This window comes from Balaenoptera physalus, assembly GCF_965194825.1.
Source record: "Balaenoptera physalus genome assembly, chromosome: 10".
Classification (NCBI taxonomy): domain Eukaryota; kingdom Metazoa; phylum Chordata; class Mammalia; order Artiodactyla; family Balaenopteridae; genus Balaenoptera; species Balaenoptera physalus.
The window spans coordinates 101,984,266-102,011,757 of NC_138889.1; the positions used below are offsets into that span (position 1 = coordinate 101,984,266).

The 27,492-nt window shown below is 43.8% G+C and overlaps 3 protein-coding genes across 14 annotated transcripts in view; 2 read left to right on the forward strand and 1 right to left on the reverse strand.

Annotated features, from left to right (window-relative positions):
* Positions 1–203: 203 nt before the first annotated feature.
* Positions 204–1,920, forward strand: SELENOH (selenoprotein H). 2 transcript variants are annotated; one of them, XR_014267826.1, is made up of 5 exons: positions 204–513; positions 601–746; positions 850–980; positions 1,436–1,473; positions 1,736–1,920. XR_014267826.1 is itself a non-coding variant. In XM_082476170.1 (4 exons), exons 1-3 carry the CDS (start codon positions 392–394, stop codon positions 948–950), a joined length of 369 nt encoding a protein of 122 aa, XP_082332296.1. In that variant the 5' UTR covers positions 206–391; the 3' UTR covers positions 951–980; positions 1,736–1,920. The 2 variants fall into 2 exon arrangements, 1 of the variants encoding a protein (XP_082332296.1); XM_082476170.1 differs by lacking the exon at positions 1,436–1,473 and having other exon boundaries at positions 206–513.
* BTBD18 (BTB domain containing 18) lies at positions 1,727–15,029 on the reverse strand. Of its 3 annotated transcripts, none has more exons than XM_082476099.1 (4): positions 14,638–15,029; positions 8,823–8,898; positions 7,740–7,904; positions 1,727–4,749 (listed from the first exon to the last, which is right to left on the reverse strand). In XM_082476099.1, exons 3-4 carry the CDS (start codon positions 7,861–7,863, stop codon positions 2,687–2,689), a joined length of 2,187 nt encoding a protein of 728 aa, XP_082332225.1. In that variant the 5' UTR covers positions 7,864–7,904; positions 8,823–8,898; positions 14,638–15,029; the 3' UTR covers positions 1,727–2,686. The 3 variants fall into 3 exon arrangements, with proteins under 3 accessions (XP_082332225.1, XP_082332224.1, XP_082332223.1); XM_082476098.1 differs by lacking the exon at positions 14,638–15,029 and adding an exon at positions 9,066–10,200; XM_082476097.1 differs by having other exon boundaries at positions 7,740–10,174.
* Positions 10,341–27,492, forward strand: part of CTNND1 (catenin delta 1) — a 52,090-nt gene continuing 34,938 nt past the window's right edge. For 4 of the 9 annotated variants that reach the window (XM_082476076.1, XM_082476079.1, XM_082476080.1 and 1 more), the window contains exon 1: positions 15,190–15,384. The gene's annotated coding sequence lies outside the window, so the exon portion shown is untranslated. Of the gene's footprint in view, positions 10,477–15,180; positions 15,385–27,492 lie in introns of those variants that run through there. The other 5 variants (XM_082476073.1, XM_082476075.1, XM_082476074.1 and 2 more) reach the window with 4 other exon arrangements.

Genomic DNA, 27,492 nt, shown 5'->3' on the forward strand with positions numbered 1-27,492 from the left:
TTGTCTTGGTTTGGGATTGGTCCGCGGGTCCCCGGAAGGCGGTTTTGGGTAGGGATCGTGATGCACACCATTTCGCTGGTCTCGCGGTTCCAGAAAAGCCTGTGTGAAGCCGGGCTCGTTGCCAGAGCTGCCCGCCCCCCCAAGCACTGGTGGTTCGGTCTGGAGCCTACCTCCCCCGTCTCTGCGTGCAGAGTGGCTCTGCCCGAAGGCCCCGCCCCCAGGCCACGTGTGCGCCCAGCGCCACGCTTTCTGCAGTTTAAGAGAGGTTTTGTTTGGAGAGCTGAGTGGGTTGCGGTTTGGATCTCGGAGCTTGGCTGGCCTCCTCGGTGGCCGCATCTCCACCCTATTCCCGCCCCAGGTCGGCTGGGTTCCCAGCCGGGCTCCAGGCGCCATGGCTTCCCGCGGGAGGAAGCGGAAGGCCGAGGCGGCGCTGGCCGCAGCGGCCGAGAAGCGGGAGAAGCCGGCTAGCAGCCAGAAGGGAGTGGAGGAGGCGAGCGTCGTTATCGAGCATTGGTGAGGGGGTCTGGGGAGTAATGGGGGGCGGGCAAGGGCGCCGCAGACCAAGGGTCCCAGTCTCTGACCTTCCCCATCTCTCCTTAGCATGAGCTGACGCGTCTACGGGCGCAACGCCGCGGCCCTGAGCCAGGCGCTGCGCCTGGAGGCCCCGGAGCTTCCAGTGAAGGTGAACCCTACCAAGCCCCGGAGGGGCAGCTTCGAGGTGACACTGCTGCGACCCGACGGCAGCAGTGAGTGAGGGCCCGGGGCGGGGCGTTGCGGGGCATGGATCCGAGGCGAGGAAGCGCGGGTCTCAAACCGCCGCCACCTGATGATTTCGTGGACTTTTCCCAGGTGCGGAGCTCTGGACTGGGATTAAGAAGGGGCCCCCACGCAAACTCAAGTTCCCTGAGCCTCAAGAGGTGGTGAACGAGCTGAAGAAGTACCTTTCGTAGGGAGGTTTGGGCAGAAGTCCTCACGCTGAGGTTTGAAATGGGAAATGGGGGAGAGTGGACTGATCTTGGTGTGGCTTTTGGCGAAGCAGCCCTTACTGTTAAACCCCTTATTTCACACAGGACCTACATTTTCATAACTCTTTTCTGCTCTCAGGATTTCCTCTAGTGGGAATACCTCTTCCCCTTACTGGTGGGAAAAACTGAAGTCCGCAAAAAATGATTTCTATCCTGTGTGCCCTTTGCTAACTCCATGTTTCATTTCATTGTCTTTGAGCTAAGTCGTGGAATACCGATGGTAATGTAAATGATTATAAAAATGCAAATTGTGTCCTTAGAGGATGCAGTTAATTGTTGCCCTTGGGGTGTAGACCAGTTTTATATATTTGTTTAAAAAAACTCATTTTCCTGTAAATCCCACCGGTTCCCTTATTTATTGGTAAGTTATGATTCTCCCCTTTCCTGATCAAATCTTTGTGTAACTTCAGGTATGCCTACTCCTGTCCTCTTGTGTTTTTTGTTACTGGTATGTTGTTTCTGTTACCACCCCGTGTAATGACCCTGCATTGTAGTACTCACTCCTGGTCACAGGATTTGACCTTGTCTTTATCCCCAGTGCTTCATAGAGTGCTTTGGCATGTTGTCAGGCACTTGATACGTTGAGTGAGATGTGGGGGGAGGATGCAGTCCTTGAGCTCTCCTGGGTTTGTGGGTTCAAGGGAGGAGGGCTGGCTATATGATTGCCTGGAGCCCTTCTCTTAACTTTTTTCCCACTCTCATTTTCACAGCCTCTGTCCCTGGTGATGTTGGAGCATTTATGACGGGACATGGCCAAACTTCAGTCATGTGCCTGAAGCTGTGGTTTCTTCTCCTCCAGAAACGGTGGTTCAGTTGTGAGGCAATCCTCTAGTAAGGCACTGAAAAGTTCTTGGATTGGTTTAATAAAAATTAAAGTATTTGGGTTTGATATAAACTATGAGTGATGAAGTAAAACTTAATCTTAAGGTAAGGGATGCCCTAAACCAGCCTTATGGGATTGGTCCCCCTTGTGTTTTTCATAGCCTAAGGTCACCAATTAACCTGGAACTCCTATGGTCCCTGTTAGAGCATGTGAAATACTTGTAAAAACTATGGGGAAAAACAAAATAATTTCTTTTTAAAAAAGCAACTGTATCTTTTTCAACTCAATTCTCCGAAGTGATGATGGAAGTACATCTTCCTGGCCCCTGTGGAGGTTCTGGCTAGACTAACCATACTGGCAGTGACTAAGCCAAGCACATTAGGTACTAGACAATACCCTGTCACTCCCACCCACTTAGTGTTCCATCCCAGCATTGCTTCACATCTCCTCCTGGAACATTTTCTCTCCCACAGAACCCCCACCACAGAGGCTGGTCTTTCTCAGCTCTTCCTCAATCAGTTATTAGATGCCTCTTGACCTGGGAGACCTGGCTTTGGCTGTTACCTATGACCCACTAGAGTTGTGACACACAGTTTATTGTTTCACTTGTCACTAACTGCAAAATAGATTATAAAGAGGTAAGGTGGTTCAAGTTCATAATTTTCTACTCACGGAACGATTTTTGCCTGCCTCCAAAAGCCTGGGGAGGGAAGGAGAGCTGGGGGTATATCTGCCTCTTGTGCTAAGAGGACAGGGCACGTGCTAGCCCTCCCGTGTACCTTCTGTTAGCCAACATTTCCCACCCGCCCACTCCCTCTAACCTGCCCTCCCCACTCCACTACGTTAGTATGTCCACCTCTGTTTCTGACTCTGAGGAAGGGTCGGGCCACACGGAGGGAATGCTCATGGGCACAATCCCCTCTGACAGCGAGTCCACCACATCAATCTCTTCCTCTTCAGGGCTAGCAGGAAGTGGATCCAACAACTCAGAGTTGCCAAATCCCTCCTTGCTTGCCTCTGGAGCAGGGTATAATACTTCCTCCGTAGTTAGGGACACTTCCAGCCCAGTCTCCACCCAGCTTGAACAGGGAGGTGAGAGGTCCCCATAGGACCTTTGGGGAGGGTTAAGGGAGTTGAGGTGGAGAAGTTTGTCTCTCTGACCATCCAGTGGCTGGGAGCTGGGAATTTCCAGGTCTGCAGTCCAGGAGCCTCCCACTGAAAGCACCTCCCCTTCACTCACCTCAGAGGGCATGACAAGGGGGCTGTGGGGTTCAATTGGCTCTCTGTTCTCAGAGGGCATGACAAGGGGGCTAAAAGGCTCAATTGGCCCTTTGTTCTCACCAGCAGGTTCCTTTTCCAATCCTGCGATTTCCCTGGGCCAGAGCTCCACATCTGGCAAACACCATTCTTCCCCTTCAATCCAGTTCTTTCCTGTTTCTGTCAGGTGATAACTAGGAGTCCCGCAGCCCTCAGCCCGGGGACTGTCCAGAGACCCTATGGGTGGCTCGATGTCTGAGCCACAGAGCATGAAGTCCAGGATTTCCTCCAGCTCACTGGCGGCAGCAGCACCCGTGATTCGGTACTCCTCAGCCTCACACGGCTGCCCGAGCAGGGCTGTGTCAGATGCATAGGGCTCTCTGCAGTCAATATCCAATCCCGGTGCCGCCCCTATCAGCTCTGGACTGGACCCGAACTCGGACTTCACCACTGGGTTGTATGGGGAGTGGCCAGCAGAGAGGAGAATGCCTTGTAGCCTAGAGCACGTGGGGAAGTCCTCACACAGGTCTGTGCTAGCAGATGACACTTCCTGCTCGTTACCTGAGGACGGCTGAGTCCCTGGAGGCTCTTCCGAGTCTTCAGGTTCTGGGATCTGAGGGCTGTCTTGAGAGCTTTTGAGGGGAGGCTCTTGAACTACCTCCCAGCAGGTCCCGTTGACAATCTTGCGAAGTTTCACTCTGCCAACCTGCCCCTCCTCTGCAGAGTCGGAGTTAGATGCCCTGACTTCAGGGCTCCGCTTCTTGTTCCCATCCGACTTTCCAAGGCCAGATTGGCTCGGGGTACTATGTAGAGGACTAGTTCGCCCTGTTTTCTGCTCGTCTTCTGGTGCTTCTTTATTTATACTCTTCTGCCGCCAAAGACGCCGGCCAGGGGCTGGGGGTACTGAGCTGGGTCCACTTAAAAGGCTGGCAGGCTCGGATGTACAGACATCAGGAGACAGCTTTACGCGGCTCAGCCTGATCTTTCTGGGCAATAGTCGCTCGTCCACAGAGGGGTACAAGCTGGGTCGGGAAAGTGCTGTAGGACCAAGGGCAGGGTAACTTTTGTTCTCTTTAGGTCCCTGACTGTGGCTTGACGGTGAAGAGCTTTTCTCCTGTGGAGTTGGGCAGGCTCTGGCCTTCCTCTTGAGAAGAGTGCCAGACAAGTTCTCTGTGTTCTGTCGGTTGTTCTTCTCCTGGGCCCCCTCCTCCTTCCCCGAGGACTTCAGTCTCACTGCCCCAAGAGGACAGGGAGTCTGGGTAACAGGCAGTGGAGTTCGAGGGCGGCGGATGGATGCCACCACCCTGGCAGAGATGGCAGCAGCACTTGGAGGTTGTAGGCACTCCCTGTTCAGTCTTCGACCCTGAGGGGCCTTCACCAACTTCCCACCCTCTAGCTGAAGGGATTCTAGCTCAGATACACGGAGCTGACGGGCAGCAGAAAGCACATCCTGGGCTTCTTCTCGAGATACTTCCATCTCTGAGGTATATAGGAAGTCCACCAGCTTCCTAAGTGTCCTGATCTTCAGGCCCCCCAGCTCGAGCACCACCTTCCGACCCTGAGCTGGCCTCTCCCGCTCCAGGCGCTCTGTGAAGAAGGGGCTGCAGGCCGAAAGGATGCAGCAATGGGCTGGGACTGCCTCGCCTGGAGGGAAACCCAAACACTGTTATCTGTCTCACGCCGACTGGCATGTTCATGGGTTAAGCACAGACATGACTACCTAAATGTGCTGCCTCTTCTCTCAATTTCCCTCCACAGAAGTTCAAGTAGAAGGATAAATTTATTTCTTCTGCCTGCCTGGAACATTCTGCCATTACCTAGCTAACTCAGTTTTTATCTACTTTAGGCTTTCAGAAAGCCTTCCCCCACCCTACCCCGTCTGGGTTAGGTGCTCTGTAGCTATCATAGCATTCAGCCATCTGCGCTGTAACTGTCCATCTCCTTCACTAAACTGTAAGCTCTGTGAGGACAGAGACCGTGTCTGTCTTGCTCACTGAAGTATAGCCAGTGCTTGACACAAAGTAGGGGATCAAATACCTGCTGAGTAAATGTTTTTGACTCACACAAGAGTTTAAAACTTTGTATAGAAGCTGCTTGTGGTCTAACAGAAAGATCATGAGCTCTGGATATGGGTCATCAGGGCTCAGTTCTCTCCTGAGCTCTCTCCACTGCCTGGTATCCACTGTCCTGAACAACCTTCTCATTTTATGGGCACTTCATGGGCAATTTCCGTCTCTCCGATGGCTTCAGTTGGCAAAGGCTTGCTGAGGCTTCCCAGATTCTACATCTGCCCAGGTATCTTTTCTGAGATATTAAGCATGCCGTAGCCTGCATGACTACATGGAGGTCCCACAAGTACCTCCAACGCAACCTTTCTAGAAAGTGAACTCACCATTCCCCACACTCCAAAACGTCCCAGTTTTTACTTCAAAATAAGATAGCACATTCATCCAATTGCCCAGGCCTGAAAACCAGAAGTCATATTTGATTCTTTTCTCTTACCCACTGCATCTAGTCAAACATTCAGTTTTTTAAAAAAGCTAATACTTTTTGAGTCCTTATTATGTGCCAGGCATCTAAGGATTTTAGCAGCATTAATTCATTTAATCTTCGCTGCAACCTTGTGGGGTAGCTGTCATTACAGATAAGTAAACTGTGGCATAGTGAAGTAACATGGCCACAATTACAGTTAAGGAGCAGGGACAAGATTTGAACCCAGGGCTACAGTCTATGCTCTTAACTGCAGCAAGTTTTGTAAATTCTCTTGAATAGCTCATAAACTATATATTTCTATTCTCAGTGCCTTAGTTCAGGCCACCATTCCCTCTCTCCTGGATTCCAAAATAGCCTCCTATCTGGGCTCAGTAACAATCTAATAATTCTTCTCATTGCAGCCCGAGTGCTGTTTCTAAAGCAGTTAGGACCTTCTTGAAACCTTTAAATACATTTCCCAGCGTTCTTAGGATAAGACCAACTTCCTTGGTGTAACACTTCAGACCTGCTGACCTCTCTAGCCACACCTCTGATCAATACACCTATAGTCTGTGCTCTAGCCATAATGAACCACTCGCAAATCCCTGGTCACGTGTACATCTCTGTACATGCTGTTTTCTCTGCCTGGGAAAATCTTACCCCATTTCCTCCTACTTCTATTTGTCCTTCACAACTCACCTATGGGGTTATTTAATTATTTTTAACAGTTGATTTTTTTTTTTAATTTATTTTTTGGCTGCATTGGGTCTTCGTTGCTGCGCGGGGGCTTTTCTCTAGTTGTGGCGAGCGGGGGCTACTCTTCATTGCGGTGCGCGGGCTTCCCATTGCGGTGGCTTCTCTTGTTGCGGAGTGCGGGCTCTAGGCGCGCCTGCTTCAGTAGTTGTGGCGTGCGGGCTCTAGAGCACAGGCTCAGTAGTTGTCGCGCACGGGCTTAGTTGCTCCACGGCATGTGGGATCTTCCTGGACCAGGGCTTGAACCCGTGTCCCCTGCATTGGCAGGCAGATTCTTAACCACTGCACCACCGGGGAAGTCCCCTATGGGGTTATTTCCTCCAAGAAATTCTCCCTAACACCCATCCCCCAACCTACTCAAGTCTGTGAAGGATGCTCCTCTTTTGTGGTGCTGTATCAGCTTATACTCACCCCAGTGTTATTTATTATACTGCCCAGTTACCTGGATGCACTGGTTATTGGAACGTCTCCCCTTTACACGGTTTCCTTACGAGGATGGACTTATCTTCATATATACTACATGCCATGCTAGTAAAGTATACTAGCATACACCAGGAAGTTGATACTTTTTATGTTTATTTTGAATTAAGGAATGCATCCCAACTCTGCACTTCCTAAGAGAACCAAGAGACAAGTCACTTAACTCTCTAGGCCTCAATTCGCTCATCTGTAGAGCTGGAACCATGTAACGTTCCGCATCTCACAAGGCTGTTATAAGAATCAAATGAGACACTAAACTGTGCTATATGTACTCTGCAAACTGTAGAGTGTTACACAATGTTGCCTGTCATAATCCCTTTTGATAAATGAAGAAAGTGAACTGGAAAGAGGTGAAGTTACTTGCTCATTTGTTACTGTTAGTAACAAAACTAGGACTTAAACTCGGACTCCTAGTCTTAGGCCTTTTACACTATACCAGGCTCTACCCCAAGCTGATTTAACATTTCAAGTGTAAAGGGAAGGGGTGGAAATAAGCTATATGTTTTTAGGTTTAACAACAAAACAATAAAAGCCATCAATTTGAAGACAAGAAAAAAGGAAAATATGTAATAGTATCATCTAATAGTTACATTGTGCCTAGTACATTAAAAGTACTGTTCTAAGTGCTTTACGTATGTTAACTCAATGTTCACAACCATCCCACTACGGTGTATCCATGTTTTACCAAATTTCTATGCTTACAAAACTTTGTAATTAGTTTCATTTTTTAAGCGAAGGAGCATAATCTCACTTTCACTCTTGAAAAATGTACCTGTCCTAGAAAGAGCCAAGCTCTTTACCAAATAGCTTACAGTACTCAAAGGCGATAATTACACACTTTCCTGGTTTTTTCCTGCACTGCTTGGCCCTGAAGTCATTTTATCTTAGTCTATGGTGAGTTTTCAATTGAGTCCCTACTGGTCTCTTACCTTCTGCCTGCAGAAGGACATCACAGAACACACCACTCTGTTGCTGGTGATGAAGCTGCAGAAAAGCTAGCCGGAGGAACCGGGGATTCCTGTATAGGATTGTGGGACTGGCAGAAGAGCACATGTTGGTCTCTTAACAAACCTAGGTTTTCATGGATCAGATTCCTGTGGGTGAAATAATACCTTTCAGAAGCACGATTATACCTAATTTTTTTTTTTTTTTTTTTTTTGTCTTTGAAATGACAGGGAAATTTTGAAAGTGGGAGAACAAAAGCATGAGTTGAGGAACCATAAGCCCAGGAACTGTGCCAAGGGTATCTTAAGAAAGAATATCCTAGTGGTTACAGGTGGGAGCTCAGAAACAGCCTAGATTTGAATCTCAGCTCTGTTATTTATTAGCTTAGATGTATAATTTCAGGCAAATGACCTAACTTCTCTGAGTCTTACTTTTCTCATCTAGGAAATGGGAATTATAACAGTACTGTACTTACCTCGTAAGGCTGTTTTAGAGATTTAATGAGTCAATTTTACCAAATTGCTTAGTACTGTGAGTGTCTGGCACGAAACTAGCACTCCAAAAATGGAGTTGTTCTTATCCTTAAACCTTCCTCATTCACATTTGCCAGAAACCCAACTCCTATACTGCTCACTACTCATATTCTTCCTGAGCACCGTTTCATGGGTATACTTCCCCAATTTAACACATTTTAACAAAACACCACGGAGTATTAAATGACCTCTAGGAAGTCGTACACACCTTCTTTTCCCTGAGCTCACTCTATCACACTAACCAGCAGAGGGTGCACAGTAAAGAAAAGAAGCTGCTGGACTTGGTGGGAAGGTCTCTCACAGCAGTAAGAATATTGCCACCGTGGGTTCAGATGTTCTTGACCGAAGTGAGCCTGATTCCACCTGGAAATTGGCAAAGAATCTGGCCTTTCGGTTTGTCAATGTGGTCAGTTCTCTGGCTAACAATAAAGCAAGGATAATTAAGCGTTCTACCCCTCCCAACACAAGCTGGGTATTCTGACTTAAGGCTCATTACGTTTCCAGCTTTTTTGCACTGAGATTCCCCACACTCACTGCACAGCCGGTGCTCCTTCCCTGGCACGCAGTCTTCTGTCAGGTGGCACTGAAGCTCCGAACAGTTCACGTCAAACTATCAGGAAAGAAAAGAGTGGAAAGGTAAATTAAGAAACTGTAGGCTCAATTCCATCCCAGCCAGAGAGATGGGGATGGAGGATGGCAGCTGTTGCAAGGGCCCAGAGGTAGGCCCTGGGGAAGCTTCCCAATCCACCAGCCCTGGGCCTTGTCCCCAGACCCAACCTGGAAGAGCTCTGCGGCAGGAGGTGCTCCTGCTGTCCTCTCCGTGCTTGGGTCCTCGGTCCAGCCTGCCTTGCTTCCTCCCAAGGTCCAGGCTGGCGCGGGACGGGGCTGGGGGTGGGGGTGGGGTTTAGCAAAGCTGCACAACGTCCTGAGGGTTCTCCCCGTCCAGAACCAAGGGAATCGGGGTTGGCGGGGGAAAGCAGGGCTTCAGGGAAGGCCCTGCAAAGCTGGGCGCCTCGGCCCAACTCCTTTGAAGACAGAGCTCTCGGCGCAAAGGTTTCTGGGAATGGAGCGTGGGGATCGCGGAGGCCCTAATTCAAGGCTCACCCAACACCGTCACCTCCGGCCGCACGGGCTTTGCAGCCACTCCCTGGTGCCCTCGTCCTGCCGCAGGCCCGGGGATCCTTATGCACTGGGAAGTGGTGACAGCGAGGGCCTGAGGCCACGCGGCCGGTGCCACACACCTCGCGCCACGTTTCCGCTCACCGCACGTCGCGGCCCCGACGTCCTTCCTCCTCCCCCAGCTCGCGGGCTTACGTCTGCCCGAATACGTTATCCCCATTGGCAGAGGCTCCTCAAAGAGCCAATCACAGGACGAGGAGCGCTTTGGGCGGGAGGCTAAGTCTCGAGGGACTTGGAGGCTGCGGGAGGGCGGCAGGGCTGCGAGAGGTAGGGGGAAGGGCCCGCTCGGAAGGAATTCTTCTGGAAGCCGGCCTCGTCCTCTGTACCCGATGAAAACACACGGAAAAGAGGCTCAGGACTCCCAACGGGGCAGGCTCCAAGGTGGTAGAAGGGCACCTGCGGCTTCCCTTTGAGGAGGCTGCGAATGGCCTCGGCCCCACTAAGAGCACCCCAGGCGTAATGGAGGAGAAGGCCTCTGGATGGCTCCAGTCGCACCTTGTCCCCCATGTCTCTCACTAGATGTCTCCTAAGGCCAGGAATGTTCTGGAACAAGGTCCTCGGGCTAGTTTCTGAATTCAAGTTTTTCACAGATTCCACTCCAGCCCCACATCTCGGAGACCTCGTGACCCAGGGGGTGGCAGAACTTTCCGTCTGGAGGGGGGGTCACCGGTGTTGATTTTCTTCTCACGCTTCCCGACTGGAAACAGCTGTTCTCAGGGATGATATCAAAAATTAAAAGATCTCGAGATTAAACATTTAGAGAGAATGCCAAGCCACTTTAGAAATCTGGACAGCTTCTTCTCCCTGCCCTGTGCGCGTTAGGACGCGGGTCCCGGCTTCGGGTCGCTGCCAGGTGATGTCCAGCGCTGGACGGCGCTGGCTGAATCCAACACCACTGGGGACAAAGTGTGGTGAATTCGCCCGGAGCAGCCCCCGCGGAGGCCAACTGGAGGCAGGAAGGACGATGTCTAAGAGAAGGGGAACCTGCCCACGGACAAAACGTAGAGGGGTGAGTAGTACAGGGCGCTCAAGTGTATCTTTACTGATATTTTGCACCTTTTCAAAAAGGATTTGAGGTGGTTGATTGAAATATGGGGGGTGGGGGTGGATTTCCAAGTCAGGTAATATTTTCCCTAGTTTGAGGCTCCTGCTTTTAAGAGGAAGAAAGAAACAAGGAACAGAAGACATTTTTGGTTGCCGTCATATTTTGAAGAGGTAGCAGTTCGTGAAAGGACATAAAACTTAGCAGAGGGACAGGTTTTAGATGTTGTCAGCACACACACACACACACACACACACACACACACACACAGCGAGCAAGCAAGGAAAAAAAGGCAGGACAATACTTGTTCGCGCCTCTGTTACTGTGGAATCAAGACTAGATTATGCAGGTGCAATACCACTATAGGTGATTCTTCGGGGTTGTAAAGAAAATATAAGTATTACATCCCCTCATGAATATATTGTTATCAGGATTAGATTAATTTTCAAGAGGTAGCGAGGACTCACTTCTTGGTTTTATGTTCGGTTTGTTTTTTTTTAATCCAATTTTAGTTAAATCTTGTGTTAGTAGATTTTCTAAAGGGAATGATAAATGGCCATCCTACGCAGGGCTTCAAAAATGACAAACTTTGGATGGTAATGTGTTGTCATCAGAGGGTAGAAAGGAGTAAAAATGTTTTGTTTTCCTTTGTATGGATAGCCAGTTTTTTTTTTGGAGTTGGATTTTTAAAAATTTCTTCTCTTTGGCATTTATAGTTTTAGTCTGTTTTAGAAGTAGAGCCATCACAGCACAGTGCTCTGCCCTACATAATAATTTTAACACTTCTTTTTTAAGTATAATTTTATTTCACGGCTCTTCCCTAATCTTTCACCATTTTATGGTATCTTTTCTTTGTGTGTACGTGGTGATGGTTGTTGGTGGAGCAGTTAAACTTTGAGAGTTGTAAGAGTGAGCACTGACTGTAGTCTTCCATGCATAAAAAACAAAACAAAACTAAACTAAAAAGCAAAAAAGGAAAGAAAAAAAAGCCCCAAACAAAAACAACCCTGTATCTCTGAACACATCCTCAATCCATTGACTTCTCTCCATTTTTACTGCTACCACTGTAGTCAACTCCATATCACTGCAACTTGACCTTCAAACTAATTTCCTTGCTTTCGCTTCTGCCCCTACTTTTTAAAATTATTATTTTTTTAAATTTTTATTTATTTTTGGCTGTGTCGGGTCTTCGTTGCTGCGCATGGGCTTCTCATTGCGGTGGCTCCTCTTGTTGCGGAGCACTGGCTCTTGGTGCGTGGGCTTCAGTAGTTGTGGCTCATGGGCTCAGTAGTTGTGGCTCACGGGCACTAGAGCGCAGGCTCAGTAGTTGTGGCTCATGGGCTTAGTTGCTCTGCGGCATGTGGGATCTTCCCGGACCAGGGCTTGAACCCGTGTCCCCTGCATTGGCAGGCGGACTCTTAACCACTGTACCACCAGCGAAGTCCTCTTGCCCCTACTTTAATCCATTTGGCACATAAGCAGCCAGAGCTTTTCAAAATGTGGACTGGATTACGTCACTCTGCTGTTTAAAATCCCCACAGGCTTTCTTCCACCTAAGAATAAAATCAAAACTCCTTTCTCTAACCTATAGAACCCTTCACATTCTGATTCCCACCTATCCCTCCCTCCTCATTTCCAACATGCTCTGCTGGATCCAGTATGTTTCAGCCCCACACTTTAGGGCTTTGGCATTAGTAGTTGCCATTGCTTATATTTTCTCATGGTTGGCTGCTTCTTACCATTCAGATTTCAACTTAAATGTCACCTGTCCAGAGAGACTGTCCCTGACATCCAGTCTAGAACAAGCCCCAAGTCATTCTCATCAGTCTGTTTTGATCTCTGCATAATGTTCCATCTGACATCTTATCTGTTAATCTTCTGTAACTGCATCCCCCCCCCCCACCCCAACTAGAATGTAAACTTGAGAGCAGGAAAATTGTCTATTTCATTATCCTTGACGTCTGGAAGAGTGGGATGGTGCTCAAAATAACCCAGAAGGAACTAGTCTTTTTTCTGTTCACTGAGTATAAACAGTTTTTCCCTCAGTGAGTATTAATCCTTGTGATTATTTGGAGATGGCTGTTTGAGATAAATTTAAAATTTAACAACTTTTTCACCACTGAGTTAACTTTTTTGACTTGTATATAATTTTATTTTGAATGTTATCTACAAATTCATTAATCTTAAATGGCTTGTCCAGGATTATATAACTAGTAAGCCAACAGACTTCATTCATTTATTCATCTGTTGCTAAATATGAGATACAAGGCTGAGCTCTGGGGATACACCATAAACTAGAAAGACATTTTTTATGCCTTCATGGAGCTTATCTTCTGGTGGGGGAGACAGGAAAACACACACACACATACATACACATGAAAAAAGGAAGGCAAAATACTTACAAGTTAGTGGTGGTGTGAAGGACACAAGACTAGTCCATCTCTAGAAAATCATAGCATATTCTAGATAATGGCTCTGACCTAGGAACCAGTGAATCAACAAACATATGTGTTGATTGTTTTCCTTTGACAATCATTTTTGGCTTTTTTTTTTTTTTTAATCTTTGGCTTTTAAACTTGCTATGTAGGACTAGGAATAGATGGAAAGTAGAGGTAGAAGATGTGATAAGGTAACTGGAAAAGATTCTTAGACAATGAGAGTTAAAGGCTGTTTGTTTCTCTGTCAAATGTATTCATTTCCTATTCTATTATAGTTTGTTTAAACCCCATCAGACAAGTGCTGTGATGTCTGTTACGTCTTCCAGCACTTCTGAGAGAAGTCCTTTTTGGCCACATTAGACCAAATATGAGGGTATATGAGACCATAGACCAAATACAAGGGGGTGGGTAACGATCAGATAAACCTGATTAGAAGGGCACTTTCATCCTGAGGAGGAGCAGAATTCCAGTTTAGAAAGATAAGGAAAGGTCAGATTATGCTTAATAAGTGTTACTTTAATGTATTGGATGAGTAAATATGGCGTCTTGAAAACAGACGAAGACAGACAGTGTAAGGTAATGGAAAGAGCATGGGCCTTGGAGTCAGACTGATGAGGGGCTTACTCCTTAGCCAGATGAGCTCAGGTTAGTTTCTTAACCTTGCTGAGCCTTGATTTTCTCGTCTCTAAACGGTGGTGATACTATCTCCATGGTGGTGTCTTAGAAGTTAGGGACAGTGAGTGCAAAGTGCCCTCACGTGATAGATGCTTCATTTATTGGTTGCTATTATTGGGCAATGGTGAATCACTGAAAGTTTTTCGGTAGGGTAGATATTGGTAATAATAACTCGTTCTTATTGAGTTTGTACTATATGCCATGCATTATTTTAAGAACCTTATGTGTATTTTAATTCTCACAACAGTCCTGTGAAAGAGATATAGCTATTATCTCCATTTTATAGTTAAGAAACTGAGTCACAGAGAGATTATATAACTTTTACAAGGTCACAAAGTATGTAGTACATTTACTTGATTGAGTATACTTACAGCAGAGAAAGGTTTGAAGCCAGTCAGTCTGACTGCAGAACCTATGCTCTTAACTATTTTAGATTATGAAAACTTTATGAAGATTCATTTGGTAGCAGTTTACAGGATAGATTTTTCAGTAAGAAAGAAAATTTTCAATTTATCAGTATGATTTTCACATAGCTAATCCCCGAATGCCCATAAAATACTAGTCTTTGTCAAGCATGTAAAAAAAAAATTTCAATCTCTGTCCTTCATGGACTAATAGTCTAAGAACATATTAAAGATAACTTTTAATTCAGAAAAAGAATACTTGCTATAATCCTTTATTCAGGTCAAGCATAAACAGAATGTATGAACTAGACAGTCTTAAGCTCAAAATTAACAAATTGAATTTTCTAGGTATGAGATTTTCTTTTCCTTACACATGCTCTCGTCTCCTCCAAATATATTATTTATTGGATATCATTTACTCTCCCCCTCAAACCCACATTATTTTGATTTGGGGACAAATGGGAAGACAGTGATTTTCCTCAACAGCCTAGTGGATTCAGCTTCCTTCTAGTTGAAAGTATAGACACTGAAAATTGTTAACAAGTCCAAGCATTAGGTTTTCTAATTAACTCTAATGCATTTAAACCAAAACAATAAAATTGAGAGTTTACCTCAGATATCCCCTACCGTCCCAATCAACACATTGTAGTCCTGTTTCTAGCATTTCACGCTCCTTCCCTTCCTGTCTTCCTTTGGGGAAATGCTTTGGGGTAGAAAGCAACAAACCAAATAGCAGCAGGCAAATAAAATCAGCTCTTTTTTGCTTCCCCACCCGGAAAGGAAGGAGGGAGCAAGAACCCCACCATCAAAGAGAACCGAGGTTCTTAGGCATGTCATTCTAAAAACCCCTTATTCCTTCAGCCCCCTTCCCCGACCCCTCCCAGCTCTGCAGTAATTCCTCAGAGATTATATAGGTCTCCACTTTAAATATAAATATATATATAAAACTTCCCCCTGTCTCTTTTTCTCCTCCTCTTGCTCCCCCCCCCTTTTTTTTTTTTTTAATTTCCTATAATAAAGTTTCCTATTGGATACAATCAGCTCCCTGATTTATGCCCGGCTCCTATTGGAAGTTCTCAGGGGCTGACATCACTTAGGAAAGCGAGGGGGTAGGGCTGCCAGATCAGTTTGTCACCACCCAGGCTCCCTAGCCTTTGGCTGGGTGCAACTTCCATTTTAGGTGTTGGATCTGAGAGAAAAAAAAAGAGGGAGAGAGAGAAAGAAGAGCAGGAAAGATCCTGAAAGGAGGAAGAGGTGGCGAAAAATCAACTACCTTGCTGGATTTGCCTTTCTCAGAACATTGACGAAGCCTTGGTTTTCTTTCTTAAAGGACTGGTTTTTAGAAGTCCACATTTGAGGTGTGTGCCTTTTTAAAAAATATGTGTATAGACGGGTAAAGGAGGATAAGCCAAGTTGAATTTTTATCTTACGGTAACCGAGGGAATTTAAAAACGAGAGAGTCTGTTATGCTGACGGGTAACTTTTAAGCAGTTAATTTTTCTTTCTACTTATTTCGGGGAATTTTGGTATTTTATCATATTTAAAGCAAAGTAAAATGTTCAAGACCCAGAAACAAACTTCTGGTCTCTCTAATATAGGGAGATGAATAGATTCAGGAGGGTGAGAGCAATTCCATAAATGTACATTTTGGTGTGTTCTTTGATTTTATGTATTTTTTTCTAGGTTAGGCTAACAAACTTCTGTTTTCAGAGCCCAAACCAAAAGTTGGTTTTTTTGGCATGTTGCGTGTGGGTTGGGAAAGGAATTTGTCCGGGTCGGAAGCTAGTTATACAGATGGTTCTTCATATGTTTCAAAACTTTTCTTTCTCCTTTTTATCATTAGATTTGTGGAAGTGGAAAGTTGCAGGGAACTTTGCAGCTTAAATGGTGATATTTTTTCCCATAGAGAGTTTGAACGGCCCAGATCGGTTTCAGCCCTGCTGTTGCTGGGTGGATCCTTCTTTTACTTTTCCAGGTGTGGTGGGTAGGAGCCTCATTCTTCTAGACTTAGCCTCCCTGTTTTGCCTTATAAAAGAAAATAAATGGATCCATGGTAACTGAATTGCCATCCCTTTCCTTCTAAAACTACCTTTGCTAGCAAAGATTTGTGGAGGTATTGTATGTTCAGTCTGCATATACGATAACGTTTGGTTTATGTGCTTAAAGGAATAAGGAAATTCTAATCATGCTTTTTAGTTCACCTGAGTAAAGTGGCACATGTGAAAATATTTTCAGCTTTGTGCTCTCTGAAAGGGCCTTGGATTAAAATAAGGTTAGGCTAAGGGTAAAACACTTACACAAACTTTAGTGTTTAGGATGCATTTGAGAAAGCACAAGGGGAATTCTTATTTTTAAACCAAACAAAGTTATTTTTTGGAGGTGAGGTTTTTATTTGGTTAATTTGCCGTGAAATCAGAAGCCTTTAAGATCTGAAGGCCCATGACTGTGCTTTCATATCTTATATTTAATTTTAAGATTTGTTTTTGTTTTGCAAACACATTCTTGTAAAAATACTGATGCTAGATAACCATTTAACCAACTCATCAGTGGCTGAAAACTGGATGTTCTCTTCCTTCTCCCTTTGAAAATGTGAATCATTTGAAAATTATAACTGCAGTAGATACTGCCCTAATTGTAACAAGATGGGCCTTAATATGTAAGCTGCTCATTAGCTTTAAACTGGTATGTATCTATAATAATCCTCTGATTTTGTACCCCCCACCCCTTAATTCTTTTTAGACTAGAACACTTCCTTGAATTTCTTTTCCAGACATGAGTATTTCTTGAAAGCTGATTTCATTCTTGTGACGTTGTGGCTTCAGAGGAAATGGAACTTTGTTCCTTCTTTTAATATAATTTATGCAAGGGCTACAGTAAGATTTTAATGTCTGGATCTCCTAATTATAGCAAGTGCAGTTAAAAAGAAAGAAAAAGGACAATGTGTACAGTTTGTTGGGCTGTAGTTCTTATTTCATTAACAAATTTTCAAATGCTCTTTCTGCCTTGACCCCAGCCTAGGGGTTTCTTGGTGGATCTTTGGAGGGTTGGTCATGTTGCTACCAGAGTGTCAGTTTCCCACTCAACCTTCAGGGGGAGGGATGAGGGAATCTGAAGAAGGAGTACAAAGGCAGCTTGAAAATAGGTTCTGGATGGCTGAGTGGTGGTGGTTTGGGTCCAGCTTTAAATGCTGGGCTTTGTGTAGCTGCAGTGAACATCCTAGTTAACTAGCGTCCAGGACTATTTCACGAACTGAGGCATTGTTTTGACTGGTGTGTACTATTAGAGCCTTTTGGATGATAAGATGGAAGATTTGTCTTTTACCTCACCTCTCCTAGTTCTTCCAGGAAATATAATAAGGGGTGTGAATAAGTAAATCTTTTATTTTTTGTTTTGCTCCCCATTTTGGTTTGGGGGTAAAAAAAGACAAGTAAGGAAGAGTTGTGCAGATTTTTCTTTCCTTGTCTGACTCCTGTATGCTGTCGGTTTCTTTGTTACATGACTAAGGTATGCTGTGTTCCAGGTGGGGGCCTCCTTTGGGCGCTTGGAGTCCGAGTGCCTTTCTTAGGGTTCCAGTTATGGAGAGTTAGAAGGGTTAGAACGTGTTCTTCCAGCTAGGATAAAAATGGGGACTATTGGAAATCTTAAAAAAAAAAAAGCTCCAAGTAATTGCAATTCAGCCTTGGGTTTATGAGGTAGTTGCTCTCTAAGGATGAGTGAGAGAGGATGGATGCAAATAAATTAAGCATAGATCACTCTTCAGTTGGAATAGCAAAATGATTAGCTCTGTAATAATTTATTGCTTTCTATTTTGGCACCTGGTGGTCCCCTGTTACTAACTGCCCACCCTCCCTCCCCCACCCCCCTCCTTGTTTTTTTACTGAGTGCTAAGCATTTTGCATAAACTATTGTATTTACTTAATTTCCTACAACAACTTTTTGTTTGTTTGTTTTTTGGTTTATTTTTTGTTTTTTAAGGAATTTGAGCCTCAGAGAAGCTGAGGTTTGCTGAAAATTTCAGGGCTTGTAAGTGACCAAGGCCAGGATTACACCCTGGTCTGACTAACTACAAAGTTAGTGGACTTAACCACTAAAACACTGCCATTCTCCACAGAGAATAGAAACGAGCCAGAACTAAAATGAGCCCTTGCTAGAGGCAGGAGTGTTTCATCTTGCCTGAAGGTCAGTGCTCATTTAGATTTCCAACCCCCTCCGTGTTAGAGTAATGTACGTAAAAAAATCCATTTTCCATAAAGCCTGTGGGGAGGTGGGGAGCTAGATATGTTAGAATGGATATTATTTCAATCTTTAGAACAGGAGTCTTTCCATATGCACACCATTCCCCTCCTCTTCTTTCTTAAACTTGCTGGAAATGTCTCAAACTTAATTTGATTGTCAGTGAAATTTCTTCTTCCAGAGAATTTTCTGGCATGTGGTTTGGAATGATACTGCCAACTTGCAGGGAGAGGTTTGTAGCAGGTAGTTCAAATAATGTTTATCACACTGTATTAAAATGGTCTATTTATTTTTTGAATTTTTGAATTTTATTTAATTTATTTTTTATACAGCATGTTCTTATTAGTTATCTATTTTATACATATTAGTGTGTATATTGACAATCTCAATCTCCCAGTTCATGCCACCCCCCTCCCCCCACTTTCCTCCTTTGGTGTCCATACATTTGTTCTCTACATCTGTGTCTCTATTAAATTATCTATTTATTTTTGTCTTTGCCTCTGTACTGACCTGCTTGAGTGTAGGTACTGTCTTACCTCTGTATCCTCTTAGCACCTATCTTAGTGTCTGGGATATATTGAGGTGCTCAGTAAGCTTTGGTTAAATAGGCACTATGGGAATCAGTGAGGGACTTTTGTGGGGAAGGCTGAAAGGAAGTTGAAATAGGAAGCAATTCAACAAAGATTAATAAAATTGCAATGTAATTTTGAAACTTTAGTCTGTAGTTTCAACCTTTTACACATCTCCCACCTTCCATTTTTAAATAAAGTTTCTGGAAATAATTAAAGATTTAAAATTTTAATTTCTCCTTAATCCTGTTTTCTTTCTGGGCAGACGGTACAAATAATAGTGTAAAAAGTAAGGGTCCGGGACTTCCCTGGTGGCACAGTGGTTAAGAATCCGCCTGCCAATGCAGGGGACACGGGTTCGAGCCCTCATCCAGGAAGATCCCACATGCCGCGGAGCAACTAAGCCCGTGCGCCACAACTACTGAGCCTGTGCTCTAGAGCCCGCAAATCACAACTACTGAGCCCGTGTGTCACAACTACTGAAGCCCGCGCGCCTAGAGCCTGTGCTCTACAACAAGAGAAGCCACTTTAGTGAGAAGCCCAAGCACCCCAACAGAGTAGCCCCTGCTCGCCGCAACTAGAGAAAGCCCGCGTGCAGCAACGAAGACCTAACGCAGCCAAAAATAAATCAATAAATAAATTTTTAAAAAAAGAAAAAAGTAAGGGTCCTAGTCAGTTCATTTCATACTATAGGCAGCTGTTAACTTCAACCACTGAAACCTTAAATGCAGCCATTTTCTTGGGGAGAGGAACTCGTTACCCAGAACATATTAGGGCCGCAGCAGGGAAATATTGCTTTCAGCCATGTTGGAAGTGAATGGTTTTTATACTTGTTAATAAAAACCAAAAGCTTGGGAACATAGTTTTGAACACCAGTGCTTCAAAGAAAGTATGTTTGGGCATCATTGTACTTTTTTCACTGCTTTCACTGTGAAACTTCAGGAGATTTTGTTCACAAAGTGGGAAGTTTATGAGTTTAAGAACCCAAATTAATTTTCATGGGAAATTTGGAATAATAGTAACAAGAAATTTGCCTAAAGGAACAAGCCATAGGTTATCAGTATGCGATTTCATGTTCTCTTCCCTTGCAAAAGGGGTTAAATGCTTTGAGAAGCTGAAATAGGGATTGCTCTGCCTAAACGCAGCTGCCTCCAAGGTTTGCAATAGAGGGCATTGATATAGCCTGGCAGGGAGATTGTGAAGGCGGGGAAGAAAAACTGTTACTGGTTAGAACTAACAAGTGGGATATAAGGGTATGGATTAATTTGTATTTAGTTATATTGTATAATGTATTTTTGGAAGTAATTTTTTCCCACTAAGTCTACTTGGAATTGCATGTTATTGATTATTAAATATTAAGTATTGAGAACAGGGCCCACATTTACTATTCTGGTTCAGGGACAGTGTTCCCCATTTTTAAGGCCATTTCCTCTCCAGTGAGTCCTTAAGCCTTTCTGGAGTGGTGTGGGCAATTTATTTTATTTTTTAAAAATTTATTTATTTAATTTTGGGTGCGTTGGGTCTTCGTTGCTGTGCGCAGGCTTTCTCTAGTTGAGGTGAGCGGGGTCTACTGTTTATTGCAGTGCGTGGGCTTCTCATTGCGGTGGCTTCTCTTGTTACGGAGCATGGGCTCTAGGCGTGCGGGCTTCAGTAGTTGTGGCACGTGGGCTCAGTAGTTGTCGTTCGCGGGCTCTAGAGCACAGGCTCAGTAGTTGTGGCGCATGGGCTTAGTTGCTCCGTGGCATGTGGAATCTTCCTGGACAAGGGCTCGAACCCGTGTCCCCTGCATTGGCAGGCGGATTCTTAAACCACTGCACCACAACCACTGCACCACCAGGGAAGTCCCGGTGTGGGCAATTTAAATCAGGCATGTAGTGGGAACATTATAAGGATCCAGAGTTTTCTTAAAGCCTTCTTTGATGGCTAACAGATAATTTGGGCATCACTTTCACAAAACTTGTGCCATTGTGTGATGATAAAAGAAACTTTAACTTTTTATTTTGAAAACATTTCAAGCTTACAGAAAAGTTGGAAGAGTAGCACAATAACTCCTATATACCCTTCATTCACCTTGACACCAATTGTTAAAATTTTGCCACAAATGCTTAATTATTCTGTATTTTTTGATCAATATGCTGACTAAACTGGGAATTTCCAATCTCAGTGTTCCATAAATTTAGAGAGGCAAGGCAGCTTTGCATGGTTAAGAGCATGGATGCCAGAGCCGGACTGCCTGGGTTCAAATCTTCTACCACTTAACTAGCCAAAATTGGGAAAATTGTTTAATTGCTCTATGCCTTGATCTCCTTGTTTGTAAAATAAGGACAATAATATTAACCATCTCATAGGATTGTTGTGATGATGAAGTGACTTAATACGTGCAAAATTCATAGGATGTTGCCCAGCTCATGGGAACACCTTGTGTTTGCTATTAGAATGGATACTTCAAGTGAACTCAAACATCATTTGTCTGTTGGACTAAGTTCCCTCTAAGGTGTCTTAAAACCTGAGACCCTATGGTGGATATAGATGCTTATATTACAGAATAAATGGGCATCCTGGATGGATAGGCTAACTTTTTTTCTTTAATGGGGAAAAAAGTGCCTTTAGCAATAGGCAGGTTTGGGGAGTTACATGGGCAGGGTTGTCCAAAATATGGGTGCTAGGGGAATGGGTAACCCTTCATAAAGTAAAGTAAGGTGTGAGTGAGGGAAGAGAAGCTGGTGGCAAAGCTTGAATCTCTTGCAGTAATTTCTTAGGAGACTTGGATACTTCAGGGGAAAAAACAGCAATACAAGTTTCTCCCACCTTTTTGTATCTACAAGAGACAGAACTCTAGCACCCAAGGATAAACTTCCTTTAATTTTGGCAGAGAGTGGGTTGAAAAAGCTCTGTTTGGGTTTATTATTCTTGACTTTGAACCAGATTCTTTTCCTTGCCGTCTCACTTGTCCAACCAGGATTTTGTAGGATAACGTTAGTTTTGAATGTACAGGAAACAGTTACATAGCAATGAAGGCAGTTTTTTTTTTACTATGTCTTTTCTTGAAATAAACCTCCCTTTTTTATGTTCAGGAAACATCATTTTCTATTTTCAACCTTTATTTAAACTGAGACTTGTAGAAATTTTGAGTTCATCAGTGCTTCCTGTGAGAAGTGTGCCTCTGAGAAGAAGGTCTGCTCTTCTATGTGGAAAAGCTAAACTGCGGCCCGTGGGAAATACACGTGTGTTAGATGCAGCCTTGCCTGGAAACTTGGTTTCTTCCAGCCTAAGATTTTCCTTCTTTTTTTCCTTCCCTCATACTAAATAACCCATGAAACTAGTGTTCTGAATAGTATTTAAACTTAATTTCTATTGGCACTCCATAGCTTCCTATCATAACTCCTTCACCCAGCTCTCCATAATTTTTTTAAACCCCCATTTCCCTCTACTGATTCTCCTACATTTTCTTCTTTTCGTTTGCTTTCCCCTTTCTATTTGGTGTCTCCCTTTGTCTTTTTGCCTCCCCTGTCTTTTTTTCCCCTTAGGTTGGTGGTCTTCACGGGCATCACTTTGCCTCACTGACACGTAATATGGAAGAAATTTTTTTTTTTTTTAGATTTATTTATTCATTTATTTATTTTTGGCTGCGTTGGGTCTTCGTTGCTGCGCGCAGGCTCTCTCTAGTTGTGGCGAGTGGGGGCTACTCTTCGTTGCGGTGCACGGGCTTCTCATTGCGGTGGCTTCTCTTGTTGCGGAGCATGGGCTCTAGGCGTGTGGGCTTCAGTAGTTGTGGCACATGGGCTGAGTAGTTGTGGCTCGTGGGCTCTAGAGCACAGGCTCAGTAGTTGTGGCGCACGGGCTTAGTTGCTCCACGGCATGTGGGATCTTCCCGGACCAGGGCTCGAACCCGTGTCTCCTGCATTGGCAGGCGGATTCTTAACCACTGTGCCACCAGGGAAGCCCTGGAAGAAATTTCTAGTTCTTAAAATAGAATAAATTGTACTTCATGTGGTGAAGGTACAAGTATTAGGATACTGCTTTTGGTTTATTTCAGTTAGGTCTAGATTAGGATTAATTGTTATGATTCAAGAAGATTGATTTCTTCTAGTAATTAAGATTAGGTTTTATTTTTTCGATTTTCAAATCTCATCCACATTTACTAGTTAATTACTCATTTTGGTTCAGTTGACAGTAGAGCAAAAGATACTTACTTTTCCCAAAGTAAATTGTCAATTTTGTGTGTGCTTCCCATGTTCTATATTGGAATGCGGTCTCATAATGAGAGGTCTCTTTGTGGAGTGAAAAGATTTTTGTTTTAGGGAGCTTATATTTGAAAAACCAAAATATATTCCGGTGGTTGAGGATATAAGACATTGTTATAGAAACTAAGTCAACTTCTCAGTACTTTTATCAAGGCACCTACAGTTCCCATTTCATTGCAAGTGAAGTAAATCTCATTGAAATAAAGTAGCTGGTGTATATTCAGTACACTTTTAAAAACAGAGTGGTCTATTTTAAAGGAGAAATTGGTGCCAATCTGATTTCTTTCCACTGTTTCTTTGTTGGAATGGGGGAAGTTCTGTAACCTCTCTGTTGTTCTCTTCTCTGTTGACTACTTTGTAAACCAGGGCAGAATTGGCCATTTGAATGTCTGCCCCGCTGAAGGTCAGCCAAATCTGCAGGTAAGGCTACTGGAGACCCCAACTGATGGGCCTAAGGTCACAATTAGAAAAAATGTATAGAAAGAAAAATGAAATAATACTGATTTATTTTTCTAAAATTTAACTTTTTGTTTTCATTACAAAAGTAAAACATCTTCATTCATTCATTCAAAAGAAATTTGAGAGCCTGCTGTACACCAAATAGACCTCACAGAGCTTACATTCTAGTTGGAAGAGAGAGATATTAAGTAAGCAAGTAAATATATAGTAAGTCAGAGTGTGATAACACTATTGAGGAAAAAATAAATCAGAATATGTAGGGTGGTGAATAAGAAGTGCAAGGGTGGGAGTGAGGTTGTTTAATACAGAGTGGTCAGGGAGGGCCTCACTTACAAGGTATGTTTGAAAGAGACTTAAAAGAAATTAGAGAGTGAAGTCACATAGGTATGGGTACAAAGTGCAAAGGCCCTGAGGCTGGTTGTTACCAGCAAGCAAGAGAGATGGGGGCAGTAGACGTGTTCAGAGAGGTCCAATGGGTGTGTGTTGGAGATAAGGGGAGACACAGTATAGGACCTCCTCCTGCACTATACGGTACAAAGAAAAGTCTCCTCACTTCAGACCCCAGAGACAACAGCTGTTAACAGTTTTTTGTGTAGCCTTTGTAAGGAGTTGAGGGAACACCTGGCCCAGCCTCCATCTTTGTCCCATTGCAGAAGTTGCATGTGAGTATAGTCAGCACATAATTTGCAAAGTAGCAGAATTTGCATAGGTTGATGACCCTTGTCTTGGAGAATGATAAAAGTAAGGCAACTACTTAGAATGAGCTTGTATGTGTTTGGGACGTGAGATCAAAATTTTCTTCCCTAGAGAAATCTATTTCTCCACCTTCTTTTTTTTTTTTTTTTCTCCTCCACCTTCTTATCTACAGATTCAAATTTCTATGAATAGTAGAAGTGACAGCCTTCTTTTTGAGTAGATTGAGTTTCCTTTTGAGTACATTTGTTGATTTGGTTTATGACCAAATATTATGCCTACCCCGCTTATCTGCTGCTTTTCGTTTTGCTCATTAGACTAAAAAGCTCCTGCTTCCCCGCAGCCCTAATCATTGGGATTAAATGGCTTCAGGTACCATTTTATAGGTCACCATATCCATATTTCTGTCTTGCACATCAGGGGACATGATCAATCCTGATAACTAACTGTCTCTTTTTCCTTTCTATATGTGTGTTTAAGCAGTAATGGTTGTTAAAGCGTACTGCCGAACCACTTGGCCTGGTTGGCTTTGGTGGGATTGAAGAAGAAGCACCAGCTGTTTAGTGATTGATGTTCTGTGGCAACCCCATAATGGAAAGTAAAAGGATATTTGATTACCAGAGTAGCTGTGTCTTGAATCACCCATTCTTACTTTCCCTCTCAAGATTTCTGGTTTAGCTAGCCTGTCCTTCAGTGAAAGAATTTCTCTGTCTCTCTCTGTTTGGAGTGTAGCCCTAGAACTTGACCTGGTTACCCTCTATTCTTCTCTTTAATTATAACTATCTAGTTGTCATTCTGTTACTTAATATCATCCTTGGGCGATGACCTCAATCAGGAAACATTTTTCCCCCTTCCATCCTCTTCTCCTTTGGTCAGGTAACTGTATATCATCTTGCAGGAAATACTCTAGGCAATCAGGTTCCCCCAAATTTTGAAGTTGCTTTAAATAACTGCTTGATGTGTATTACTTCAGCATTTGTAGATGTTTGCAGTTGTCTTGAAAGTATGTCTTTCAATGCCATTCTTCTTTCCTAAGTCTTCAGTGACATGCGTCTTTGTGGAAATATTTCTCTTTATGCCTCTTCTAAAAACATCTTGCTACTCACTTGCCCTTACTCAAACCAGAAGTTAAAGTGACTTGGATAAGTGTCAGAGGTAACACTTGAATCCAGAGTTTCTGGTTACTTCTATCGTCAGCTGGGCTAAAATTATCTAGAGTCTTGAATGCTAGATTTAGGACTTCGGACTTCTTCGGGGATGGAATGTGGAACAGTCTTTGAAAATGTGGCACAACTCTTTGTTCCTTGGAGGAAAGTTAAACTGAGTCATTTAGAAAATAACTGGGTTTACAAGTTGGTACTCACATTGTCTTCACAACAGTTGCAGGTTACATGGTGGCACAGAACATTTTAGATTATTAATAACTCGTATTACTCTTAAATATGTACATATGTGACACAACATGCATGCAGTATGAAATTATTTCTTATATTGGCAACTAGATGAACATTGAATCCTAGAATTGTGTATAGTTTCATTTTTATAAAAATATTTAATAAGATTTGATCGGATTTTCATATTTTTAAATAAAAATTCCAGCTCTGTATGTTAAATTAAAAAAAAAAAAAAAAGTTGGGCTGTCCAATCTGCAGTGTAAATAGGGATGTCCACCACTGTAGCAACTCAGGATTCCAAAGTGAGACAGTTCTTTCTTTTAGGTTCTGAGTCTAGAATATAGCATTTAGGATTGTGTCATTCTGGCCATTTATATATTTAAATCCATGCTTTCAAATCCAGACTGAATAATGAGCTGTCTGCTGAATAGTAAAGCAGGTCCAAAAAAATGTATTTTATAACTAATGCCCTTTTTGGGAGAGGAATGTGGTGGTCAGAAGGTTGCCTGGGATAGGTCGGTACGGTGGTTCCCAATAGCTGACTCTCAGAATCACTTTGAGGGCTTTTTGCAAACATGAATTCTGAGGCATTCCCTCCAGAAATTGAGGTATGAGGGATGGGGAGGTAGATTTGGGAGATTGTATTTTTAAAAAAGCTTCCCAGGTGATTCTGATCACTTAGGCTTGAGGACCACAAAATCTGAGCATTTGAGTTAAGCTACATATCTATATGATTTCTCAGATGGGTGGTTATTTACTTAGTGTAAGAAGTAGAGAAGAATAGTTCATGGTAGTAGACATGGTAAGAAGGTTGCTAATTTGAAGTTTTCTACCTCTGTATCCCGTATTGTTTTGGAATTACAGATGTCACCGCCTGATTTGGGGATTCTGCCAGCACTTAGTATGGAATTGAGGACTTGCCTCTTAGGGGGAAGGGAAACTTTTAGACCATATCTCCATTTCCCCTCTCCATTTTGAAATTGTGGAACAAATTCAGGAGAGGATGTTAACATTGAAACTCAGCTGGACAATTTGTTTAAAACTCGACAGGAAGGGCCAATGTTACTTCCTGTCTGAAAAGGAAGTGCTGGCTTCCTTCCCTTCCTCCTTGGCTAATGCTGGTCAACTTAGAATATGGGTGGGGGAGGGGCTGATCGCGTTACTACTTCAGCTGGCTGTGCGTTCCATGGGAAATAGGGTTATCATCAGTGTTCAGTAGCAGAAGCATTTGCTCCCTTCTTTCCTTGCTTGAAACATGGTGATGGGTGCCGTGTGGGCTCCTGTCTACTTGCCCTTATGTGGTAGCCCTGTGCTAGGTTTGGCTGTTGCAGTCCAGGAAGGCTTCCAATCTCCCAGACGTTATTTTACATTCAACCTTATACCTCCCCTGTATTCCCTGACATTTGAAAATAGATCAAGGAGTTGTAGGGAAGAAACTGAAATCCATTTGACACTGAGGGGTGGGTTGTGGAAAGGAGAACATAATTGGGCAGAGGGGAGTGGATGACAAAAGTTTCTTATTTTAAATTGAGCCAAGAAAGCATTCCTTCTAAGTGGGGCCAGTTGGCACTCTTCCTGCTATTTTAGTTCTGGCTTCTCCTTCCTACTGGCCAATTGTATTACGTGTTTGATGTGAGTTTGAACTGTGGTCTCTGGGGTTGGGGGGAGGGAGAGTGGTGGAAACAGCTGGTGCCTTCATCAAGCTATCTCAATTCTGCTGCTTTTCAGGGTGTTTAGGGGGAGGGTGGTAGAGGAATTGGACGTGTGTTAGCGGAGTCCTAGCAACTCTCAGTAGTGGGATTGGATTCTTGGGCACTCTTAATGCTATGTGGGATGTCGGCTAGTTGGAATGTAGCAAAACCTTTTCCCAATCA